We start from the raw sequence: 22,277 nt of genomic DNA, 5'->3' as shown, positions 1-22,277 counted from the left end.
TAACACCAATCATTCAATCAACCAAAACAAATAAATAGACAATAATAATAATGGAGTTTCTATTCCTATTACTTTATTAGGTACGTGGTTGGTGTTCAAATCCAAGTTTTGGTCGGCTTCCAAACAAGCAAAATGCAATTTAGAATTCACAGAGACCCGCATGTAAATTTTACAAATATAATAATTAATTTTTAAAATAAGAGAAGAATAAAAAGAGAGATTCTCAATATCTATATAGATATGGCTGTGATCATCAACTTGGCTTGTTCTCAGCATCATAGTCAGGGGTGGAGCTACTCTTTGGCTCGGAGGGTGTGGACCCCAAGCCAAAGGTTCCCCCCCAAAAAAAAAAATTAAATTTTAATTTTTTTTTTCTTTGTTTTGGCCCCCAAGCGTTTTTTTATTATCAATTTGACCCCCCAAAATCTAAAACTTGACTCCGCCCCTAATCATAGTCATTATCGAGCAGTTGTTATGATCATCCAAGTACTTTACCTCCCAATTTTTTAAAGGTCTTTCAACTAATAGTTATCCATTGACCTGATTGGACAAAAATAAAAATTTATTTGATACCTGTTAGGGGCGGAGCTACATGGTAGCTTGGGGCGTGACCCCTCAAGCCACCATTTTTTTTTCAATTTTTTTTAAATATTATTATGATTCTTTAAAATTTAAAATTTTAACTCTCAAATTTTATAATTTTTCAGTTTCACCCCAGAATTTCAAATATTAACTCCACCCCTGTACTTGCAGCTACTGCACTGCATGTATTCGAAAACTCTCTCTCTCTCTCTCTCTCTCTCTCTCTCTCTCTCTCTCTCACACACACACACACACATATATATATATATTGTAGATTTCCCTTAATTTCCCCCAGGAAAGAAGAGCCAAAATATCATGGCCGCAGTGCAAGAAGACATTGTGATTGTAGGAGCTGGAATTGCTGGCCTTACAACATCCTTAGGACTTCATAGGTATCCTCTCTCTCTCTCTCTCTCTATGTGTTACATATACGTGTGTGTGTATATATAAAGGTTTAAAATTACTATTTAAGGTTGTAAAGAAGGCAAATATGTTGTAGGTTGGGCATTCGAAGCTTAGTATTGGAGTCCTCGAGTAGTTTGAGGATCACAGGATTTGCCTTCACAACATGGACAAATGCTTGGAGGGCCTTAGATGCTGTTGGCCTCGGTGACTCCCTCCGACAACATCATCAACGGCTTTGTGGGTAAGTAGATCAACTCACCCTCGATCTCTTAATCATTATTGTCACCTTAGCTTAATTACCAATAATCTGTCATATATATGGACCATGGTGTTTGGTGAAGCCGAAGCCTCGACTTGACTCGGCCACCATCATCAGCATCTCTATCGATATCTAAAACTTCCATGTTGTGTATTGGCAGCAGATGACCTAAAGCTTTCATATTGTGTATATTTAGTTAATAAATGCACGACTTGGAAAGATAAATACTTCTACATATTTGTTGTGGAAAAGATAAATACTTCTACATATTTTTGGTTTTAGTTGCTTCCAATGATTTATGAGAAACCTCTTTTAACCACCAAAACATTATCAGTCATTATTCATGTTCGAACAAGCACATGCCCCCTGTAACTACATAACCGCAGAAATTTATGTGCAGGAATGTGGCTATCTCTACAATTTCAGGACTTCAAACCACAAAGATGTCATTTGAAGCCAAAGGAAAACAGTGAGTTTTACAGCACTGCCAATGGATACTTTGTAATTAAAGGGTCATTGTTTACTGTCAAGCACAAGTTTATATCCGGATTAAAGAGAGTTCACTTCATGCAAAATATATATCAAAATCCCATTTAAGTGAAGCAACATTCCATTGTACCCTGTTTGTTATTGTCATAGTGAAATATCTTAAAACATCATATAAGTATCTTTGGCCGGAGCCTGCCTCTCGAGTGAAGCCCGCGAAGTGGCCTTGTCTTTGAGGGGTTCCCGGTATCAAAAAAGGAAAAAAAAATTGCTAAAAAAGTAATGCTTAGCTTTGTTGATGTTATAATCATAATTGAGGTGTTTAAGATGAGATGGATAATTGTTGTCTGATGTGTAGTGGAGACCATGAAGTTCGTTGTGTTCAAAGGAGGATGTTGTTGGAAGCTCTTGCAAACGAACTCCCAAGTGGCACCATTAGGTTCTCTTCCAAGGTTGTTAATGTAGAGGAATCAGGTTTCTATAAGATTGTTCATCTTGCTGATGGAACCATTCTTAGAACCAAGGTATATAAATTCATGCTGCCTTTTATTGTCAGTTATTTTGTTTGTTTTGGACAAAAATTTCCACCGATTCAACCTATAAAATTGACATATATTCTTTACCATCTGAAAAATGAAAAATAATATGTTATTCTCATATATTTTAAGGACATAAATCAATTTTATTTTAATGACCATTTTTCTTATAATTATTTTATTAGGTAGAAAGCAAAAGTATGGTTTGCTTTCATACTTATTCTAAACCACTCATTCCATGATCCTACTTAATTATAGGAGTGCGATAACGACCATTCCTATTTATATTGTGTAAGTGGAAGCCTAAAGTTTTTTTATTTTTATTTTTTATTTTTTTATTCTTTCAAAAAAGGTCTAAAGGGTGGTTGGCTTCTATGCTTTGTCGGATGTATGACCAATCCAATTACGTAGACTCAGAAAAGTGGATGGGGATGGATGCAATGAGTCATACTTTTTTATCAATCATTCCATTAATAATGAATTGTCATGTTATTTACAAAATTTTTGTAATAAAAACTATAGTACCTTAATAATAATCTTAATTTGAATATGTTTTGAGTATAATTACTTACACGTAATTAGAGTATCCACTTTGTGAATGGAAGGTGTTGATTGGGTGTGATGGAGTGAACTCAGTGGTGGCTAAGTGGCTGGGCTTCAAGAATCCGGCTTTCACAGGGAGATGTGCCATCAGGGGTTGTGTGGATTTCAAGCGCAGTCACGGGTTTGGGACCAAGTTCATGCAGTTCTTTGGAAAAGGTGATCGGTCTGGTTTTCTTCCTTGTAATGATACCACCGTCTATTGGTTTTTCACGTGGACTCCCTCTTCCTTTAGCCAAGGTGCCATTATTCTCAACTCATAGCTTGCTTCATTCCTTGCTTTGACCAACAATTTTTGGAGTATAAGAATATAATTAAATAGATTGTATTTATGATTTTCTATTGGTTTAAGCTTTTGAGATACTTGATAATTTAATTGTTACGAACACATCGCACAAATAACAGGAAAAAATTTCAAGGGCCAAACCTCATGATTAACGTATTACACTAGTTTTTTTCAAAAATATACAAAACAAAATTCATAAACAAAAAGAAGAAATCGCATACTTTGATAATGTGAAACTATAAAACAGCTAGGGTTTGCTCTTAAGACCTCTTGAATTTTTTCCTCAATTCTAAATTGTTGCCGAGTGTGGGTTGTGGGCTCAATATTCTAATTCATCTCAAAAAATAATTTTTTTTTTTTTTTTTTTCTTCTTTTTTTTTTTCTATTCAAATATGGGAAAAAGGGGGAAAGGGGAAAATTACAAAGGAGGATCCTTTCCACTCCTTAATCTGATAGAGGAAATGAAAGGTGAAAAAGTGGGAATGCTTCCGAACACAAGGTGGGAAGCGGCCCATCGAGCTACAAGGTGTGCATCTAAATTAGCACATCTAGATATTTTAAGAGCACTCCAAACATTTATGGAATACAATTGAACAAGAGAGTTAGAAATTACTGGTGCAGAGATCCAGTCTGAGAAAAGCAAAGGATCTTTCAAAGCCAGAATTGTGAGAAGAGAGTCTCCTTCAATGATCAGGGAGGAACAACCCATTGAGACAGCCAATCTGGAGGCCAATAAATCTCAAAAAATACTTTGTTACCAAATGAAAATGTCACAAAATAAATTGGGTTTTTGGACACTATTCCTAACATTCACAAGAAAAAGTAATAAAATATTAATTAAATAATAAAATTTAGTATTTTTAATTAACTTCAACTTTTAAAAATAAATAATAATTTAACACAAAGTCATAAAGTAAAAAAATGACAATGGGTATGGCCTTTGGAGCATGTCTTTAATTTGGGAACTGTTTACTAAAAATTTAATTTGTCCATACCCTCTGCAGGATCCATTTCAAGAAGATTGGTTACAATCTCCCATATGATAATTTCTCCAATACAATTAATTGTAGTGCATATTAATAAATGTGTGTGTGTGTGGCATTTGTCGTTGCAATTATTGCATGTTATTCATCTCTATACCTTGCAGAGAAAGAGATAGAAGATAATCCATCTGAAATGAAGCAACTTGTGCTAAGCAAGTTAGGAAAAATTTCTGATGAAGTAAGGGCTATTATTGAAAACACTGATCTGGATGGAATTACATCATCCCCATTAAGGTACAGGCATCCATGGGAGCTTCTTTGGGGAAATATCAGCAAAGGCAATGTCTGTGTGGCCGGCGATGCACTCCACCCCATGACCCCGGACATCGGCCAAGGTGGTTGTGCTGCCTTGGAAGACGGTGTTGTCTTGGCCAGGTGTCTTGCTGAGGCGCTGTTGAAACAACCAAGTGGCCTGGAGAAAGCAGAAAAGGAGGAATATAAGAGGATTGAAATGGGGTTGAACAAGTATGCCAAAGAGAGGAGATGGAGAAGCGTTGAGCTCATAACTACAGCTTATATGGTTGGTTTCTTTCAGCAGGCTGATGGCAAATTGCTGTCCTTGTTAAGGGATAAATTATTTGCTGGATACCTGGCTGGGGTGCTCTTGAGGAGGGCTGATTTTGATTGCGGGAAGCTTAATAATTAGCATTAATATTTAATTTCCTAAGAATAAAATAATTTGTGTTTATAATAATGGGTGTGAAGAGTTGTTGCCCGTATGTTTTAAAGCAATGTAATTATTCAAGTGTCGAAGACATTCGCATGCTAGAGATCGATTTTAATTGGAGATTTCGTTTTGATCCGTGAGAATGTTAACTCAAAAGATATAAATGATGATAATCAATTTGAATCGCCAATTAAAATAGAGATGTTTTCTTTGTTATCTACACGGCTGGCTCAATAAATTTTGAGATCTAAAGTGACAAATTTAGATGAGACCTTTTTTATATTTAAATATTTATTTTTTTCCGAACGATTTGCAAAATTTATCTTTGTTAAGAGACATTTAATTTCAACAGCTATCATATTTTGTGTTGAGTTACAAATAATTCTTTTTATGTAGAATTTAATTTACTTCATTCTAAAAATTATTTTAATGGACAACTTATGCTTCGTTTGTTTCGACATAAAATGTTTTTTGTCGTAAAATATTTTCAACGAAATCATTTTTCAGAAAAAAAAAAGATTTTTCGAAAATATTTTTCGGCATTTGGCTCGTATGAAAAAAGCACTAACGACGTAAAACGGAATCCGGCGATGTTCGGCCGCCGTTGCTGAATATCAGATTCTAGCCAAATTGGCCGGAATCTGACAAGTACGGCCAAAATTTGGACTAGTTTGGCAGAAATTTCCAGATTCTGGCCAAATTGGCCGGATTCCGGCAATCGGATACTAAAATTCGAGGATCTTCTGCAGTAGAGTTGGGCTACCAACAAATTCCAATGCCCAGTGGTGGCAGCTACCCCCAACCCTTCCTTTTGTTTTTTTAAATAAAATTATTAAAAAAAATATATATTTTAAGGTGATGTGGTAAAAAGGCTGACATGATACTAACGGAAGTTGCGAAAATGAAGGGAAAAGTGGCGGAATGACTAATTTCAAATTCGCAAAAAACTGAAGGAGTTAATATTGATTTTTATAAAGTGATGCATCAATTTCAAATCGCACTCCGACTCAAAGAGTTATGATATATTTGTTAGATATTGTCTCCATATATGGCCTATATGCCACATATACAGTGTTTATTATATTTATTATAAATATAATATACGGTATTACGGTTAGGTAATTTAATTAATTTAGATTACCGTAATGGAATCGTTTAATTGATTTAAAATCAATTAATAATATTGTTTCCTTGATGGGAGGAACAATACGGTACTTACCATATTTGAGGGTCCCTGACCTAGCCTATAAATAAACAGCCTGTGTACACCATCAGTACGGCAATTCAGTAATAGGCATAAGTTAGAAGATCCCTCAAATAATATTTTCTTGTTCTTCAGATGGATCGTGGAAACGCTTGAGCAAATATGGCTAGAGGTAAGCCTGAATCCTGTTTTATTCGTTTTCCGCTGCGCATGTTAGATTAAATAATATGTTGATTATTTCTAACATGTGGTATCAGAGCCACCTCTATGCTATTTTGTTCAGCATTAAGTCTTTGTTGGATTAATATTTTTGTGAACATAATTTATTTGATATTATATTTATCGTTCACAAACGGATGAAAAACATATGGGTATTAGTTGTTTCTAACATGTTGTTTGTTCCATTGTTCCATGTGGAACAAAATTCAGCCTTTTATTAGTATTGTTTTACATGTGCTTTAAGAGTTTTGTGAAAATAGCCAAGACAAATATTCTGGAGTTATTGTCGTGAAACCACTGTGTCACCATAAAAAAAAAAAAATTCTCACACAGCAGCACCGGCATTTGCCGGCGAAAAGCTGCATAAGAGTGAGTGGGTTCTACCTCAGGCAGTAGGCGTTAGTTTTTTTGTGGCCACCGTCGTTGCGTGAAACAACGGTGGGGCTAAGGGCCGTGACAGTGAACGGCGACCCCTGAGGGTCGCCGTGACCTGCTGATCGGCGGACCGGCAAATTGCATTGGTTCTTTGTAGTCGGCACCTGAAGAAGAAACCCATGGTTGAACTTCACCGGCCGATCCTCAGCACCGACCATTCACTGGCGAAAACCCGCATAAGGCTGAGCGGGTTTTCGCCGGATGCAGTAGGGACCGGCCCGTATGGGCCGGCGTCGTTCCGGAGGGAAGAAGCCGCTGCAAGTGGCCTCTTCCCCATCACTAGAACTGGCGGCCCTTACGGGCTGCCTGGTTCTTGGGCAAACGGCGACCCCTCTGGGTCGCCGTTACTGCTAAAGCAGCGGCCCACAGTGGCCGTGCATAATGAGGCAAAGGATCTGGCCGGCGTTCATTCAGTTTTTCGGGTTGTGAGGCGGCTAGGGTTTCAAGTTTAGGTCTCCTAGGGTTTTCAACCCATTGTGATAATACGGGTCGGGTCTGGGTTTTGTTCTAATTCGGGTAGGGTTTTAATTTGGGCTAAAGGTATTTAGGGTCATCAAGTGGGCTGACCCACAATAAGGTAATTTCGGCCCATTTAGGAATCCGGGTTTTCGAGTTTATGAACTGGGTAAGGTTTCAACCCATCAAGTGAATCCGGGTCGGACCGGATTAATTTTTAATTGCGGGTCGGATTGGGCACTGGGTATGGTTTGACCCATTCGGGTCAGCCCAATCCAGAAACCCAAGAGGCCCTATTCAGATTAAAAAAGAAAAAAAAAAGGAAAGGGCCCATTTAAGTGGGGGTTTGACCCAACCCTATAAAGAGATCCACTAGCCCATTGCAACAACCCATCAAGTTCTTTTTAAAAAGGGGAATTTGGGCCTTATGGTGTTTAGAACTTGGGTTCACCAAGTGTAAAGGGCCTTGGCCACCTACTAAACCATTGGGCCATGTATTTTATTATGTTCTCATATTGTAATTTCATTTCTCTTATGATTTAGATTGATCTGTATTAAAATTATTATTCCTTTAATACATGAATTGAGGAATATATTTTTAATTGTTGAATTTATATTGTTTATATATAAATTGCTTGATGCCTAGACCTAAGAATAATCAACAATACCATATATACTGGTGTGTTTACAGTAATATCTAAGAATGCAATGTCGGGGAAAGTTCTGGCAAGGAAAGTCTTGGGATTTAAGTGTGTCCGGTGTGACCCCCCTCACTTTCCTGGGAGCTCATCTGCTTGCACCTTGGAAAATGCTGTTTACCCCATTTAAGTATTGGTTTGTTATATTCCTGGGGCTATTAAGGGGGCATCTATAAAGTTGTTAGATATTAATGAAGTAGCAATTATCATGATAATTTTGGGAGAGCCACAGCATCCCAATTTTGAATGACAATTGCATCAAGATTACACACACGTAATTATCATTATGATTTTGGGGAGCCACAGCATCCCGGTTTTTAATGATAATTACATCAGGATTACACATAAGAACATCATAAAGAATTTTATTAGATGTTCATAAACTGCAGAGTGATTATTATGATTTTGGGAGAGCCACATGTCACGCCCCCATTTTGGGATATAAGGGGAACGCGAACTTAAGCCTAAAAATACATTTACAAAAAAAATAAACACACCCCTTCAAAATATAGATCTTAATCATCTATTTTATTTATTGGAACATAAAGTAACTCTTTACAAAGCTATCAATATCAAAAGGACAGCACACTATACATTTTAAAGGTTACATCAATCCCCCAAAAATCCTCTACTGCTCTTAGCGATGTCTATACCATTACAAAAAAGTGACCCTGATTATTGCATCCTGAAAAAGGTTGAAGGGGTAAGGGGTGAGTTTGACAACTCAGTAAGTAACACAACATAGAACAAGGTATTATAAAAGTTCAGTTTAGAAACTTAGAATTTTCAGAGTTCGCATACAGAAATATCAGTATTAATAATAAATATGCATATGTAATCATCATTCATAGTGTGTAAGTTTTTGTTTACCATTGGCCCACTTCCGCATTTTTTCCATGAGCGGTGCACGTTGGGCTCGTCCATAGGACCGATCCCGAAGGACCCATAGCTCATCCTGTTGTCACAGGGGAGAGCTACCGGGTTAGGAAGCTTCCTAGGTGAGGACCCCCCGGCCGATAGCCCCACACTTTTGGTGTGGTTGCCCCGCTACCCATCATCAGCAGCATAAGATCCGGATCACATCATTATGGTGCCGTGGGACAAAACTTTGTGTGATGCACATAAAACATACATTCAGCATAGTTTCATCATCTTGTTCATATAGTGCACATATATCATAATCTCATCATCATCCTCATTCATATGGTGCACATATAACATATACATATTTTGAGAATCACAATCTCATCATCATCTTCATATCATAGTTTTCTCATTCATTCTTGAGAGCTATCATATAATCATATGGAGGTTCAATTATCTTTCATAAAAGAATCGTTATAACTGAAGAAAAAGAGCAAGTAAGATTAAAGTGAAAGAGTCTTTTGAAAATTCCCGACGTTTTTCTTTGAAAAGGTTTTATTTAAAAATTCGCCGGGGTTTAAAGTTGTGTTCCCTTACCTGGTGATAAAATATGTTTTAGAGGATATCTTTAAGAAATGATCAAATTGGGTGCATATGACATTAAAGATTTAAGATAGAGACATATACCCAAAATATAGTTTAAAAATTTCTAATCTATCAACCATGGGGTCATCGCAACGCCTATCTATGCAGAAATATTTGAGGGTTTTTAGCAACATACAATTAAATTTCAGTAAATTATTAAATCCTTTTTACAAGAGTTTTGGTCACTTTTGTTTAGTTGACTCTTCTCTTTCCAAAATACCAAATCTGATATACATTATAGTAACAGAATTATTAACCATTTGGTCATTAGCAACTAAGTAGATTTTTATGGGAAGAGGAACCTAAATCTTTTCTAGTATAACAAATTTACACAATAAGTAGACCATGAAAACATACCACTATGTGGGTATCTTTACTTGTGGTATTAAGGGGTAATATTTTGGTCAAAAACATTTTGTTTAGGTTGGGTAACACTGTACGTGGATAGTGAATAACACAGGTTATCACAACGTCTCAATACTAAAACCCAACTCAAACTTCCATAGACAATATTGAAACTATTCTCAGAAGCACGTATTTGAAATTGAATATTTAACAAATCCTATTTTCAAGAAAAGGAAGTAGTCAAAGGAGAATTTCAATTTAAACTATCATCATCAAATCAAATAATAAGTCAAAAATCCCACATAGTCCGGACAGACATAGAGTCCTTTAATTAACAAAATTCAGACATGATTACATCCAATATCCTAAGTTGATATTTGACAAACCTCCAAAAATCCTTTGGTGACTCAAAGACAGAATGAATCTTTCAGAACTAAGCCCCAAGGAAAAAAAATCAAAGAGTCAAAGCAACCATCAGAAAATTGACAATTCCCAACTGATTTCAGCTCTAAATAATCCTTAAAATTTTCACAACACCATTCCAGACTTATACCCATTCAGTTTTGCTCTATGGTCAGTACAGGTTTATCATTCCATAATCCATCAGGCCAAAAGAATAATCAAACCAGAATTTTTGTACCCATTTACTAGAATTAACATTAAACTAGAGATTTAATCAGAACAATTCAATGGAATTTACACTAAACAGTAAGATATAAACCAGAAATTTTACACAATAAATTTCCAAAACCCAATCTTCACGTGACTATAACCCAAAAAATTTTGTTCTATGAGATTATCTGAATATTCTTTTCAAGAATCAAAGCTTCCAAAAGAACAATCATCCCCAAACCTAGATTTTAAATCTTCAGAAATTAACACCCAAAAGTCTACTCATTCAGTTCTCAAAACACCCAAAATCAACATCCATTCGGTCTTACTACAAAAAATCCAAAAGAAAATACCCAACCGGCTTCATCTCCAACAAACCCAGAAATTTTCTTCTTGATACCCAAACAGTTTTCTACAAAAATTCTTCAAAAGAAAATCTAACAAAAATCGTGATACCCATTCGGTTACTCTACCCAAATCAAAATCTGAAATCAAAGTCTAAGAATTTTACTTACCAAAAAGATGCAATTTTCTCCCTGTTTAGCAACCCAAAAAGAATGCCGGAAATCTGCTACTTGGTGACGTTGCTGGCGTGGAGCCGTGGCCTACCAGCTCGGCGTCGCCGTCTGTCCCGTCCGGTGGCTAGCCCACCGGTTGGGTCTCCTTCCCTCATCTCTGTCTCCCGGTCTCTCTCTCTCACTCGGCCCCTTCTCTTTCTTTCTCTCTCAAAATCTCGTGTGTGAGGCTGTGCCGAGGAGAAGTGAGAATGGAAGAGAAAGGGGGAAAAAGCATGAAATAAAAGGTGAAGGGGAAAGTGGCGTGCATGGCTGGGTTTTGGTGCATGTTTGAGACTTGTCAAGAGGGGATAAAACTTTTGATACCTTGAGGACACGCAGGGAAGTGCGTGTCATCTAAAAAAAATCCACTTGTCAATCCAAAAGAAAGCTTAGCCATCCCTTCTTTGTTCAGTAAAAATATATATATATATATTTTTAAAAAAAAAAACTTATCAATATTTTATTCATATTTATCAAAAAGTCTTTATCAAAGAATTCAAATTAAATTAAACCTAATCTCTTTTAATAATACTCTATATTATAAAAGTTTTAATTCTTTTTAATCTACTATACAAAACTTTTCTTTGGGTTCTCTTTTAAAAAAATGCTAAATTTTTCTGGGGTGTTATACCACAGCATCTCGATTTTATAATAATTGCATAAAGATCGTACACGTGAACTTCATATAGAAAAATTAACATCGTCTTGTAATTAATTCATAAATTTAATTACTTATCCCCACAGGGAAGTTTTTATTTTTATGACTTAGTTAGAATAAGATAACAAATTTAGTATTGAAAGTAAAATTTCTCTCGGTTGCCCACAGGTACGAAGAATTTTATTTATCAATATTTAAATTTATTAGTCTTATTGATAAAGAGTAAATTTCATGCATGATGCAACCTTTGCCCACAGATAGGTTGAAATTTACTATTTAAATTGGCATTGGCTAATTTAAAATAATGTTAATTCATAGCATTAAAGTGTTTATTTTCTTGGTTATTGCAGCTGTTCATATTACTCTACTTTGGTAGTTTTATATTTCAATACTTTATGGTAATATTTTTTTGACTGGAAAAAGATTAATATACTTTTTCATTTGAGTGTTTCTAATTCCATTATGGGAATGAAGGATATTGTAGTTTAGCTTAAGTCCCTAAAGATTGAGATTTTTTGAGTCATTATTGGTCATTTTATTTTTGAATTCTCTCTTCTAAGTGTAGAATTTTATCTTGTAACACATGTAAGGATAAATGGTTAGTAAATAAACTTCTAACCATGTGTGTTCAAGGATATGAGAGAATTTATAAAGTGTTCACATGATTACTCATGTCAAGGGAAGGACCAATAAATGCAATCATGTCCAACACTTAAAGCATGAGAATAAGGTGCCAATAAAGTATTATGGCAATCAAGATACCTATTTCTCATGCAATAAGGAAAATTAAGGGCATATAAAGAAAGATTGCATGAAGTATAAGAAATGACTTAAAATAAAGATAATCTCATACATCTAGTATGTCGTGAATCTCTTGTAGTGACTCATTCGAATATATTGTGGATTGATTATGGTTTAACAATCCACGTTGTCAACACAAATGCAGAGTCTTTTTAAAATGAATAACACGTGTTTATAATTTGAGCTTGTTGGGATCTATAGGTTAATTTTAAAATTTAGTCATAATTTTGACCTCAAAAAGGATTTATATTCCATAATTTTTTTTTGGAATTTATTTTCTAGATTGGCTTATTAAAAATTTCAATTTTATTTTAAACTTGAAATTTTTCTTATTTTTTGGTGGAATATTGGTTGGGGTTTATTTAAAGTCTATTTAAAATTGACCTACATCCCAATTTTTGAAACAAAATTATTTGTTTATTTCTGCATAGTGATGTTGACGTAAAGTAGAGTCTTTGAGAATTTAAAAATGCTCTTGTTATGGCTTTGGAGATTGAAATATATCTCTATACAGAAAATAAAAGTCGGTGATTTACTGACTTTGGTACTTGTGTGGACTGCATAAGGGAAAGCATACCAACAAGACCATTAGAGGTGCCAAAGAGAGCCTTTTAAAATTCTTGAGATCATGTACATTGAAATATGTTAACCTTTCCATACTCATTGCCTAAATGGTCAGAGATATTTTTATCTCTTTTAGTGATGACCATATAAAGTTTATGTATCTCTATCTTCTAAATATTAAAGCTGGGGTCTTGAATGCTTTCAATATCTATAAGGAAGAAGAAGAGAAACAATATGAAGATCAGAAGATCTAATGTAGGCATAGAGTATTAAGGTAGGCACACACAAAAGGAAATGATTAGTAATACTGATCTGTTATTACCCTTATAGAGTAAAGCTTTGAAGACCGTTGTGTATATGTTAAACAGGATTCCATCTAAGGTTGTCCTTAAGACACCTTTTAAAGTATGAAATAGATGGAAGCTTAGTTTAAATTTTTTACACATATGGGGTTGCCTTGCTAAAGAGAGGATTTATAATCCTCGCCTTAGGAAATTAGATTCAAGGACAACCAGTAGATCTTTTATAAGCTATCTAGTAAACTTTAAAGGGTTTTAATGTTTTATTATCCTTCATATAATCCTAGAGTTGTTGATTGTAAAATTTCTAGAGGATGCAGAACCTAGTGGGAGTGCTCATTCACACAAATTGGAATTTGAGGAAGCACTAGAGTTGGCCAAATCTCCTCCTCATAGAGGATGATTGATTGTATTCAGGGAAAATCAGATTGATTATCCTGAGCCACAATCATTTCTAGGACAACCAACTCATACAGAACAGGTTCAAAAGTCTATTCTCCCATTGCAAAAATGCAGAGGAAGTAGAATTAAGAAAATCCTATAGAATAAGGAGATCAACAATTCTTAGTGATCATGTTGTATATCTCCCAGAGTCTGATATTAACATTGGACATAAAGATGATCCAAATTTGTTTTCACATGCTATGAGTGGAGAAAACTCCACATTGAGATTCAGTGCCATGAAGTGAGAGTTAAGTCCATGGCTGAAGGGTCGAGCTAGGCTCGTAGCCAATGGTTTTACTCATAAGGAAGGCATTGATTATCGTGAAACATTCTCTCCAGTGTCTAAGGATGGTTCATCAAGATGATCATAGCATTAGTAGCTTATTTTTTGATCTAGAGCTACATCAAGTGGATGCGAAAACAACTTTTATGAATAGGGATCTTAAAGACGAGGTTTACATGAAACAATCAAAAGGTTTTATAAATAACAGTCAGAAAGCTTGCAAATTAAAGAATTCTATTTATGGGCTGTGATAGATCTCTCAATGGTAAAATACTTTTTACAAGGTTATTGTTTATAGAAAACCTTGTTGATTAGTATATATACCTTAAGGTCAGTGGGAGTACAGTAATCTTTCTAGTCCTATATTTGCAAGTGGTGATTTAGGTTTGCTACATAAAGTTCACAAAACTTTGAAATGAAGGATTTGGGTGAAATCTTTTATGTCTTTTGACATAGAGATTCACAGAGACATAAAGAATATTAACATTGTCTCAGAAGGCCTACATTGAAAAAGTTTTGGGAAGATTTAGAATGAAGGATTATGCACCTTCAGTAGCAATTAAGAGGGATCAATTAAATACAGATCAATGTCCCAAAAAGTATTGGAATAAGGGCAGATGAAAAGTTTCTTAAGCGTCTGCATTATACATAATCATATGACTGACAATAAATATATTGAGTCAATAAAGTGCTGCAAATAAAGTCTTGCGGTATATGCAAGGAACCAAGAAGTACAACTTAACCTAAGGATACACTTTTCCATTTGAAGGTGGTTAGTTCAGATTTGAGTTTTGCTGATTGTGTAGATAGTAGAAAGTCTACTTTAGGGTATATATCTTTTTATTGAAGGATATATCCTAGAGATGCAGTATGCAGACTATAGTTGCTACGTCTACCAAGAAAGCTAAAAGTCTAGCGTGCTATGAATTTAGTACACAGGCATGATGGTTGAGACTTTTGTTGAAAGTCTCAATCTTGTCGATTTTACAGTTAGACCATAAAAGATACTCTGCGGTAATTCTACTATAATCTTCTTTTATAAGAATAAAGAGTAGAAGCAGAAGTAAATCGACATCAAGTATCTCAGTACGAGAGATAACATTAAGAGACATAAAGGGTCTATTGAGCATATAAGTATTGAATTAATGATTGCAGATCCCATGACTTAAAGTTTACCGGTAAAGAAAGAATAAAGTCATGCGGAACATATGAGACTCATTAATTCATTTTCGCTTGGTTTGTCTCTTTTTGGTCTATAGACATAAAGTTATTATAATAAAGATTTTTGTGCACATTTGTTATTTTATCCATGAGGATAAAAAAAGTTGGACCCGAATGACTTATAGGAAGTTCATTCATAAAACTTGATTATCCATAAGGTACTCATGTAAGGAGTGTTTTACATCGTGATACATGGAAGGGACGACCTAATTTTATAATAGTTTTACCGCCATGATTCGTGTGAAACATTTCTTATCTGAGTGGGAGGATTCCATAAGTGATTGGCCAAACTAAGGAACCTAATACCATAAAGTCATGTGTCATAAAGGCCAAGTGGGAGAATGTTAGATATTGTCTCCATATATGGCCTATATGCCACATATACAGTGTTTATTATATTTATTATAAATATAATATACGGTATTACGGTTAGGTAATTTAATTAATTTAGATTACCGTAATGGAATCGTTTAATTGATTTAAAATCAATTAATAATATTGTTTCCTTGATGGGAGGAACAATACGGTACTTACCATATTTGAGGGTCCCTGACCTAGCCTATAAATAAACAGCCTGTGTACACCATCAGTACGGCAATTCAGTAATAGGCATAGGTTAGAAGATCCCTCAAATAATATTTTCTTGTTCTTCAGATGGATCGTGGAAACGCTTGAGCAAATATGGCTAGAGGTAAGCCTGAATCCTGTTTTATTCGTTTTCCGCTGCGCATGTTAGATTAAATAATATGTTGATTATTTCTAACAATATTTACCCTAAAAATAATAAGAGGGCTAAAAACTCACCATATGTCAAGCATCTAAGGACCATATTTAAGAGCCTTTCACATTAAAAAAATGCACATCTTTCCAAAAATCAGGTATCACACACCCATTATCCTCTTTCTCTCTATTCAGTTTTCCCTTCAAAAATTTAGGCATTCGAGGCACCTTGGTCTCTTAGGGGCCGGTAGTTTTTCAGTAAGCTTCCTCTTTATTTTGCAAAAACTCTATCATCCAATACTGCCATATATATATATATATATATATATATATATATATACCATTAAATTTCTAAGATCTATCCCTTACTTATAGCATTTGTATTGAAAGTTCTGGACCTTCTTTATTCTTGGTGTGGCCAATGTAAATTAAGACAGGAATACTTGGGTTTTAGCATATGCAAGTGAATGCGACAAATAGTTTTTTGTTTTGGCAGCCAAACGAGATCTCTATTGTAGACTTTAAACAATATATATATATATATATATATATATATATATATATATATTATTATTAATTGAATAAGGAAAATGTTACATAGGAGGATCTTTTCTGTTCTTGATCTTGAGGGAAGAAAGAATAGGAGATCTAGTGGGAATGCTACCAAATACAAGGTGGATAGCGGCCCATTTAACTAAAACATGTGCATGTAAATTGATATATATATATATATATATATATATATATATATATATATATATATATATATTATTAATTGAATAAGGAAAATGTTACATAGGAGGATCTTTTCTGTTCTTGATCTTGAGGGAAGAAAGAATAGGAGATCTAGTGGGAATGCTACCAAATACAAGGTGGATAGCGACCCATTTAACTAAAACATGTGCATGTAAATTGACACTTCTAGAGACTTTCAGAGCATTCCAACTAAGAAAAGAAGAGAGATTGAGTCTAATATCCGAAATAAAGGGAGCAAAATGCCAAGAAAAAAGATGAGGTTGATTCACAGCTAAGATCACTAGAAGAGCATCCCCTTCAAGCGTAAAATCTTCAGTACCCGTAGAAGCCGCAAGCCGAGTAGCTAAAAGAGCAGCAAAAGCTTTACTTATTAGGATATCAGAGACAGAAAGTTTTTGAGTCATTGCGAGAATAATTTTCCCTAAAGAATTGCTAATAACTGCAGTTGCCACAGCAAAGTTGTCACAGATGGCTACATCAAAATTACCTTTAAGACACCCAGAGATAGGAGGAAGCCAAAGAGAGGGAAGAGCAACAGACTGCCAGGCAAAGTAAGGAGATTGTAAGGTGACTTTATGATGCTGAATGGCTAGAGCTGGGTTAGGAAAAATACCATCATGTATTAATTTATTTCTAGACTGCCAAATAGCCAAGCGATCCGAGGACTAGATAACAACTAGGATCCATTCAGATATAGGTCTAGAAGAAAAGTGGGAGATGTTGAGAGGCTACGGTGCAGATCTCCAAAGAACCTTAGCAAAAGCATAATCCAGAAAAATATGGCTTAGAGTTTCAAGAGGACCATTACAAAAAGGGCAAACCCAAGCATTGGCATCTTCAGAAAGAATAGATCTACCAATATTTCCTTTAGAAGAAGAATGTCCCAACCAATTTTCTATAGTCAGTGCTTTAATCTGGCTTAAAGCTTAAGACCCCAAGAGCCTACCAGACAACCAGTGTAAATGGATGAAATCTGGTAGAAAGAGTCATGGAGACATCCCTAGTAGATTTTGCAGAAAAAGTTCCAGAAGGGGAAGGAATCCAAGACCATTTGTCCTCAGTGCTAATGTGGGGAAGATGAATTTGAAGAATATACTAGATAGAAACATGATCAAAAAGATCATTAAGAAGGTCCACATTCCACAACCTATCCCCAGGGAGAATAAGATCAACAACAGAATAAACAGGGAGACACACCAAATTCACATTTGTCCTAGGTTTGAAAAAGGGCATGGAGGGGATCCAAGGAGATTTCCCAACATCAATAAAATCCCTCTTAGAAACTGACCAACAATCACCTTTCTCAAGCACTTTCCCGTTCTTCAATAAACCTTTCCAATTCCAAGAAGATTGTAGATTTACATCAACATCTAGAAAAGAAATACTATTGGGAAGATATTTTCCACTAAGAGCTTCTACCCACAAGAGAGGTTCCTTGGAAATCAGTTTCCATCCTAGTCTTGCAAGAAGAGAGCTGTTGATGAATTCCATAGAACAAATTCCTAAGCCACCCAAAGCTTTAGTTTTACAAATGCTATCCCAAGATAGTAAGGAGAGGTTGTGCTTCTTGTCTTGAGGAAAACCTTACCAGAATTTCTTTGCATCGAGTTGATGTCATAACAAAAAAATTTCGGAAGAAGAAACAGGGGCATAATGTAAGATGGAATAGCAGTAGCCACTGATTTGATTAAGGTGGTTCTTGCTGCTTATAAGAGAAGTCTAGGTTTCCATCAAGTATAACTTTAGCAAAAATCTGCTCTTTGAGCTTAGTAAATGAATCAACCTTCTTTCTATCAAGAAAAAGAGGTAATCTGAGAATATCATTGATTGAGGTCTTGATAGAAGCCTTGCAATTACGACTGAAGAATATTGCATATTTTGAGATATTAATACATTGGCCAAACCAAAGAGAATAAGTAGCGAGACATTGGAGTATAGCAGAAGCTTCCACTGTATTCGCCTTGGAGAAAATCAAGACATCATCTGCAAAAAGTAGTGAGAACTAGGTGGACTGGATCTAACAATTTTAATACCATGAAAAACACCCATGGATTCTTCCTTCAGAAGAAGTCTTGAGAAAATTTCAAAACCAAAAATGAATAGGAAATGAGAGAGGGAATCTCTATGTCTAAGACCACGTGTCAGAAAAAACTTGGCATATGGAGCACCATCCAAGAGAATGGAAAAAGAGGATGTAGATAGACATTGAAGCAATTTTAGAATCTTAAGGAGAAAATTCCATTCCATAGAATCAAAAGCTTTTTCCATATCAAGCTTCAAAGCCATAAGATCACCATTCCCTATTTTTTTTTTAAATTTTTTTTTTTGTTTCATGGTTTGAAAAACCTCATGAGCTAAAATAGTGTTATAATGAATAGATTTGCCTTTCAGAAAAGCAGATTGAGTAGGAGAAATAATCTTATGAAGAAGAGGCTTAAATTTATTAGACAAGATTATGGAGATAATCTTGTAGTTGAAATTAATAAGACTAACAGGCTTAAAGTGATGAACCGAAGAAGGATTGTCAATCTTAGAAATAAAAGCAATATTGGTATGATTGAATTCCTTAAGCATAAAACCACCCCTAAAAAAGGATTGAACCGAAGTAATAACATTGCTCTTAACAATAGACCAATAAGTTTTATAAAAAAGCCATGTCATACTATCAGGACCAGAAACTTTATTAAGACCTAAAGCAATAATGGCTGAAAAGATCGCACTATCATCAGGAATAGTGCATAAAGTATCATTTTCAGCATCAGAGATAACACAATTCACCAAATCAGACATACCAGAATCAAGAGAGATGTTCTTAGAAGAGAAAAGAGAGGTGAAATGGTTAACCAAATGAGAACCAATATTATATCTCCCCTGAATAGGAGAGCCATCAATTGACAGTAAAGTAGAGATGGAATTATACCTTCTTGTACAGGCCGTGGAAGCATGAAAAAATTTGGTGTTAAGATCCGTACAAGTGAGCCAGAGCTCCTTGGACTTTTGTTTCCACAAGATTTCTTCACGCAAGAGTTGTTCTCGCAAATCCGATTGAAGATAAATTTCCTTAGTAGAGTTGATCAACGAGTAAGGACAGGCTTGGATTACACTGATTTCAGACATCATTGACTTAATTCGAGACTCAATATGTCCAAAATGATGAGAATTCCAGAATTTAAGAGCATTCTTGGTATTCTTCCACTTTCTGCTTAAAGAAAAAGCTGGAGAACCAGCAACATCAGATAACCAAGCTTCTGCAACTACTGAATGACTGGCATGATCCTTGGTCCAAAAAGCAACAAAATGAAAAGGCTTAGGGATATTCTGATAAGAACCAAAAGTAGAGAGTAAAATAGGACAGTGATCCGAATTTGAAGCCCACAGATGATTGATCAAAGAATTGGGGTAGAGATGCACCCAACCTTGATTAGCTAAACCACGGTCCAACCTTTCTCTAATGTTATCAACACCAGTACTTTTAATCTTATGAGAATTTTATGAGATGTTTATGTGGCATGGTATGTAGCGTTACTTTTTATATAGATAGACTAATGTTAGAAATTATATATATATATATGTGTGTGTGTGTGTGTGTGCACGCTCTCTCCCAAACTACCAATTGTCACAATGTCCCTCATTAAACTATCAAAAAATGTCAATGTTTAAGGCAACAAAAAGACAAAAATAACTCTAAAAAAGTTTCAATAAGACAAATATATCCTTACAAAAAAAAATTTGAGATTAAAAAAAAAAAATTTTAAAAAACGAAAATTAATAAAAAAAGAGAGGAAAATAAAAATCCAAGGGGGTGGCCCAAACTTAAAATTATATAAAACAAAATAAAAAAAGATATTGAAAAACATTGATTTTTTTTTTTTTAAATAATAATTTTTTTGGGTAAATATAAAATAAATCTCTGAGTTTTCGCGCATATTTTGAAAAACCCCTCACATTTTTTTTTTCCAACATTGAATCCTTTAGTTTTTTGCGAATTTGAAATTAGTCCCCCCGTGAGTTTTCCGTCCAATTTTTTAATTTCCGTTAAGCCGAGTCACCGTTTGTCTACATAGGCATCGATACTTCAGCTTAAAAACGATGTCGTTTTATTTTTTTTATTATATTATTTTTCATATTTTATTTTAAAAAAATAAAATAAAAAAGTAAGCAATTTGGAGGTGGCTGGGGAGGCCGCCCCTAATCCATACAGGGGTGGCTTTTGAGATTTTCTGGTTTTAATTTTTGCAGAAAATTGGAGAAGGATTTGGCAGGGGAATGACTCATTTTGTGGAGGTATGTGGTCTGCCCATAATCACCTATTTCAGTGCAGTGAAGCTGCTCTGGTTGATGGAAAATGTGGATGCTGTTACGGAGGCTACCAACCAAAGCAGGGGATGAAAATCAAGGGTGTGCCCCAGCTGTTCGATGAAATTCTTAAACCAACGAACACCACATATTCAGCTCCTGTTGCTTTCCAAGAAGCTTCAAGTGGACACGATCGTGTGCCTCCCTCTGTTGAGTTCGAGTCCTGGTAGCACCTATTAGGTAGGCCTGGCAATTTGGGTAGCCGTGTCAACTCCTTTGATTGTAGTGTTAACCCGTCGGGTTAGCGTGTCAATCCGTTTAACTAATTTGAAAAAAAAATATCATTAACGCGTCATAAATATGTCATAAACAGATCATAAATGTGTTATAAACAGGTTGTCGGGTCATAAACGAGTCATTAACGGGTTATAAACATGTCATAAACGAATTATAGCGTAAACTCAAACTCCATATATTCGTGTCGTGTTCGTGTCGAATTTGCGGATCGTGTCAAAATTGTCAAAGCCTACTATTAGAACTCGAACTTGGAATCAGAAAAAAAAAATGCCTTGCCATCTCAAATTCTAACAATCTGAACCACCCATTAGAGTTGTATTTTTTTTCTCTCTTATCTTCTCTCTCTTCTCCCTTTTTAATTACCGGCCACAGAAGCAAGCATACCTAGGAGAAAGGAAATTTCATGCACTTTAAAACTATAACACACACGTCAAAGTAACGCAAGGGCTGGCATAATCAAGATGTGATTTTTGTCACTTGTCAATCTCGCCATCATCACAGTCATCATCTACCATGTTTCCTCCCATTTGTTGAAAGACGTGTTTGGTTTTTATTGTTCTACTTTAAAAAATTATTATTAGATCAATGAAATTGGTGTGAGTTTTATGCATAGGATTAGATAGAGGGTGCTACACATGCACCCCTTATCCACCCTTCATCCTCCATTCACAATAAAAAAATTGATTTTAAACAAAAAGGTGTCTCTGATGTCACATCAGAGACACCTTTTTGCTTAAAATCAATTTTTTTAAACAAAAGAGATGGACAAAGAGAGGATGAGAGGAGAATTTTTAGCATTTCCCGATTAGATAATAATTTTAAAAAGTTAGAGTATAGTACAAGAATCGAAAAAGAAATGAATCATCTCTTATTGTTTTAAACGTCACTCCGTACTCCTAATGGGAAATACCACTTTGTATTTTTTTTATTTTTCTTGTATTTTTTTTCGTTGATGTGACAGAACAAAATTTTATCATTAATTTTTTTTAATTAAAATTAATTTAAAAGTGAATCGACAATAGAAAAAGATAAAAAAAAA

The 22,277-nt window shown here is 35.0% G+C and overlaps 1 protein-coding gene across 1 annotated transcript; it reads left to right on the top strand.

The window, feature by feature from the left end:
* Nucleotides 1–808: 808 nt before the first annotated feature.
* LOC133882319 (monooxygenase 2-like) lies at nucleotides 809–4,999 on the top strand. The gene is made up of 6 exons (XM_062321461.1): nucleotides 809–974; nucleotides 1,082–1,228; nucleotides 1,647–1,715; nucleotides 2,091–2,256; nucleotides 2,874–3,108; nucleotides 4,302–4,999. Exons 1-6 carry the CDS (start codon nucleotides 898–900, stop codon nucleotides 4,841–4,843), a joined length of 1,236 nt encoding a protein of 411 aa, XP_062177445.1. The 5' UTR covers nucleotides 809–897; the 3' UTR covers nucleotides 4,844–4,999.
* The last annotated feature ends 17,278 nt before the right edge of the window (nucleotides 5,000–22,277 follow it).

The sequence above is a fragment of the Alnus glutinosa genome, chromosome 11 (genome assembly GCF_958979055.1).
Source record: "Alnus glutinosa chromosome 11, dhAlnGlut1.1, whole genome shotgun sequence".
NCBI lineage: Eukaryota > Viridiplantae > Streptophyta > Magnoliopsida > Fagales > Betulaceae > Alnus > Alnus glutinosa.
The sequence above is the reverse complement of the archived record's forward strand: the minus strand, read 5'-3'. Positions and strand labels throughout refer to the sequence as shown.

Excerpts from the sequence above, each read along its gene's own strand:
- LOC133882319 (XM_062321461.1), top strand. The coding sequence starts at position 898 with ATGGCCGCAGTGCAAGAAGACATTGTGATTGTAGGAGCTGGAATTGCT. Across the intron at positions 2,257-2,873 it reads GAACCATTCTTAGAACCAAG|GTGTTGATTGGGTGTGATGG; the intron begins GTATATAAATTC and ends TGTGAATGGAAG. Across the intron at positions 3,109-4,301 it reads TCCCTCTTCCTTTAGCCAAG|AGAAAGAGATAGAAGATAAT; the intron begins GTGCCATTATTC and ends TATACCTTGCAG.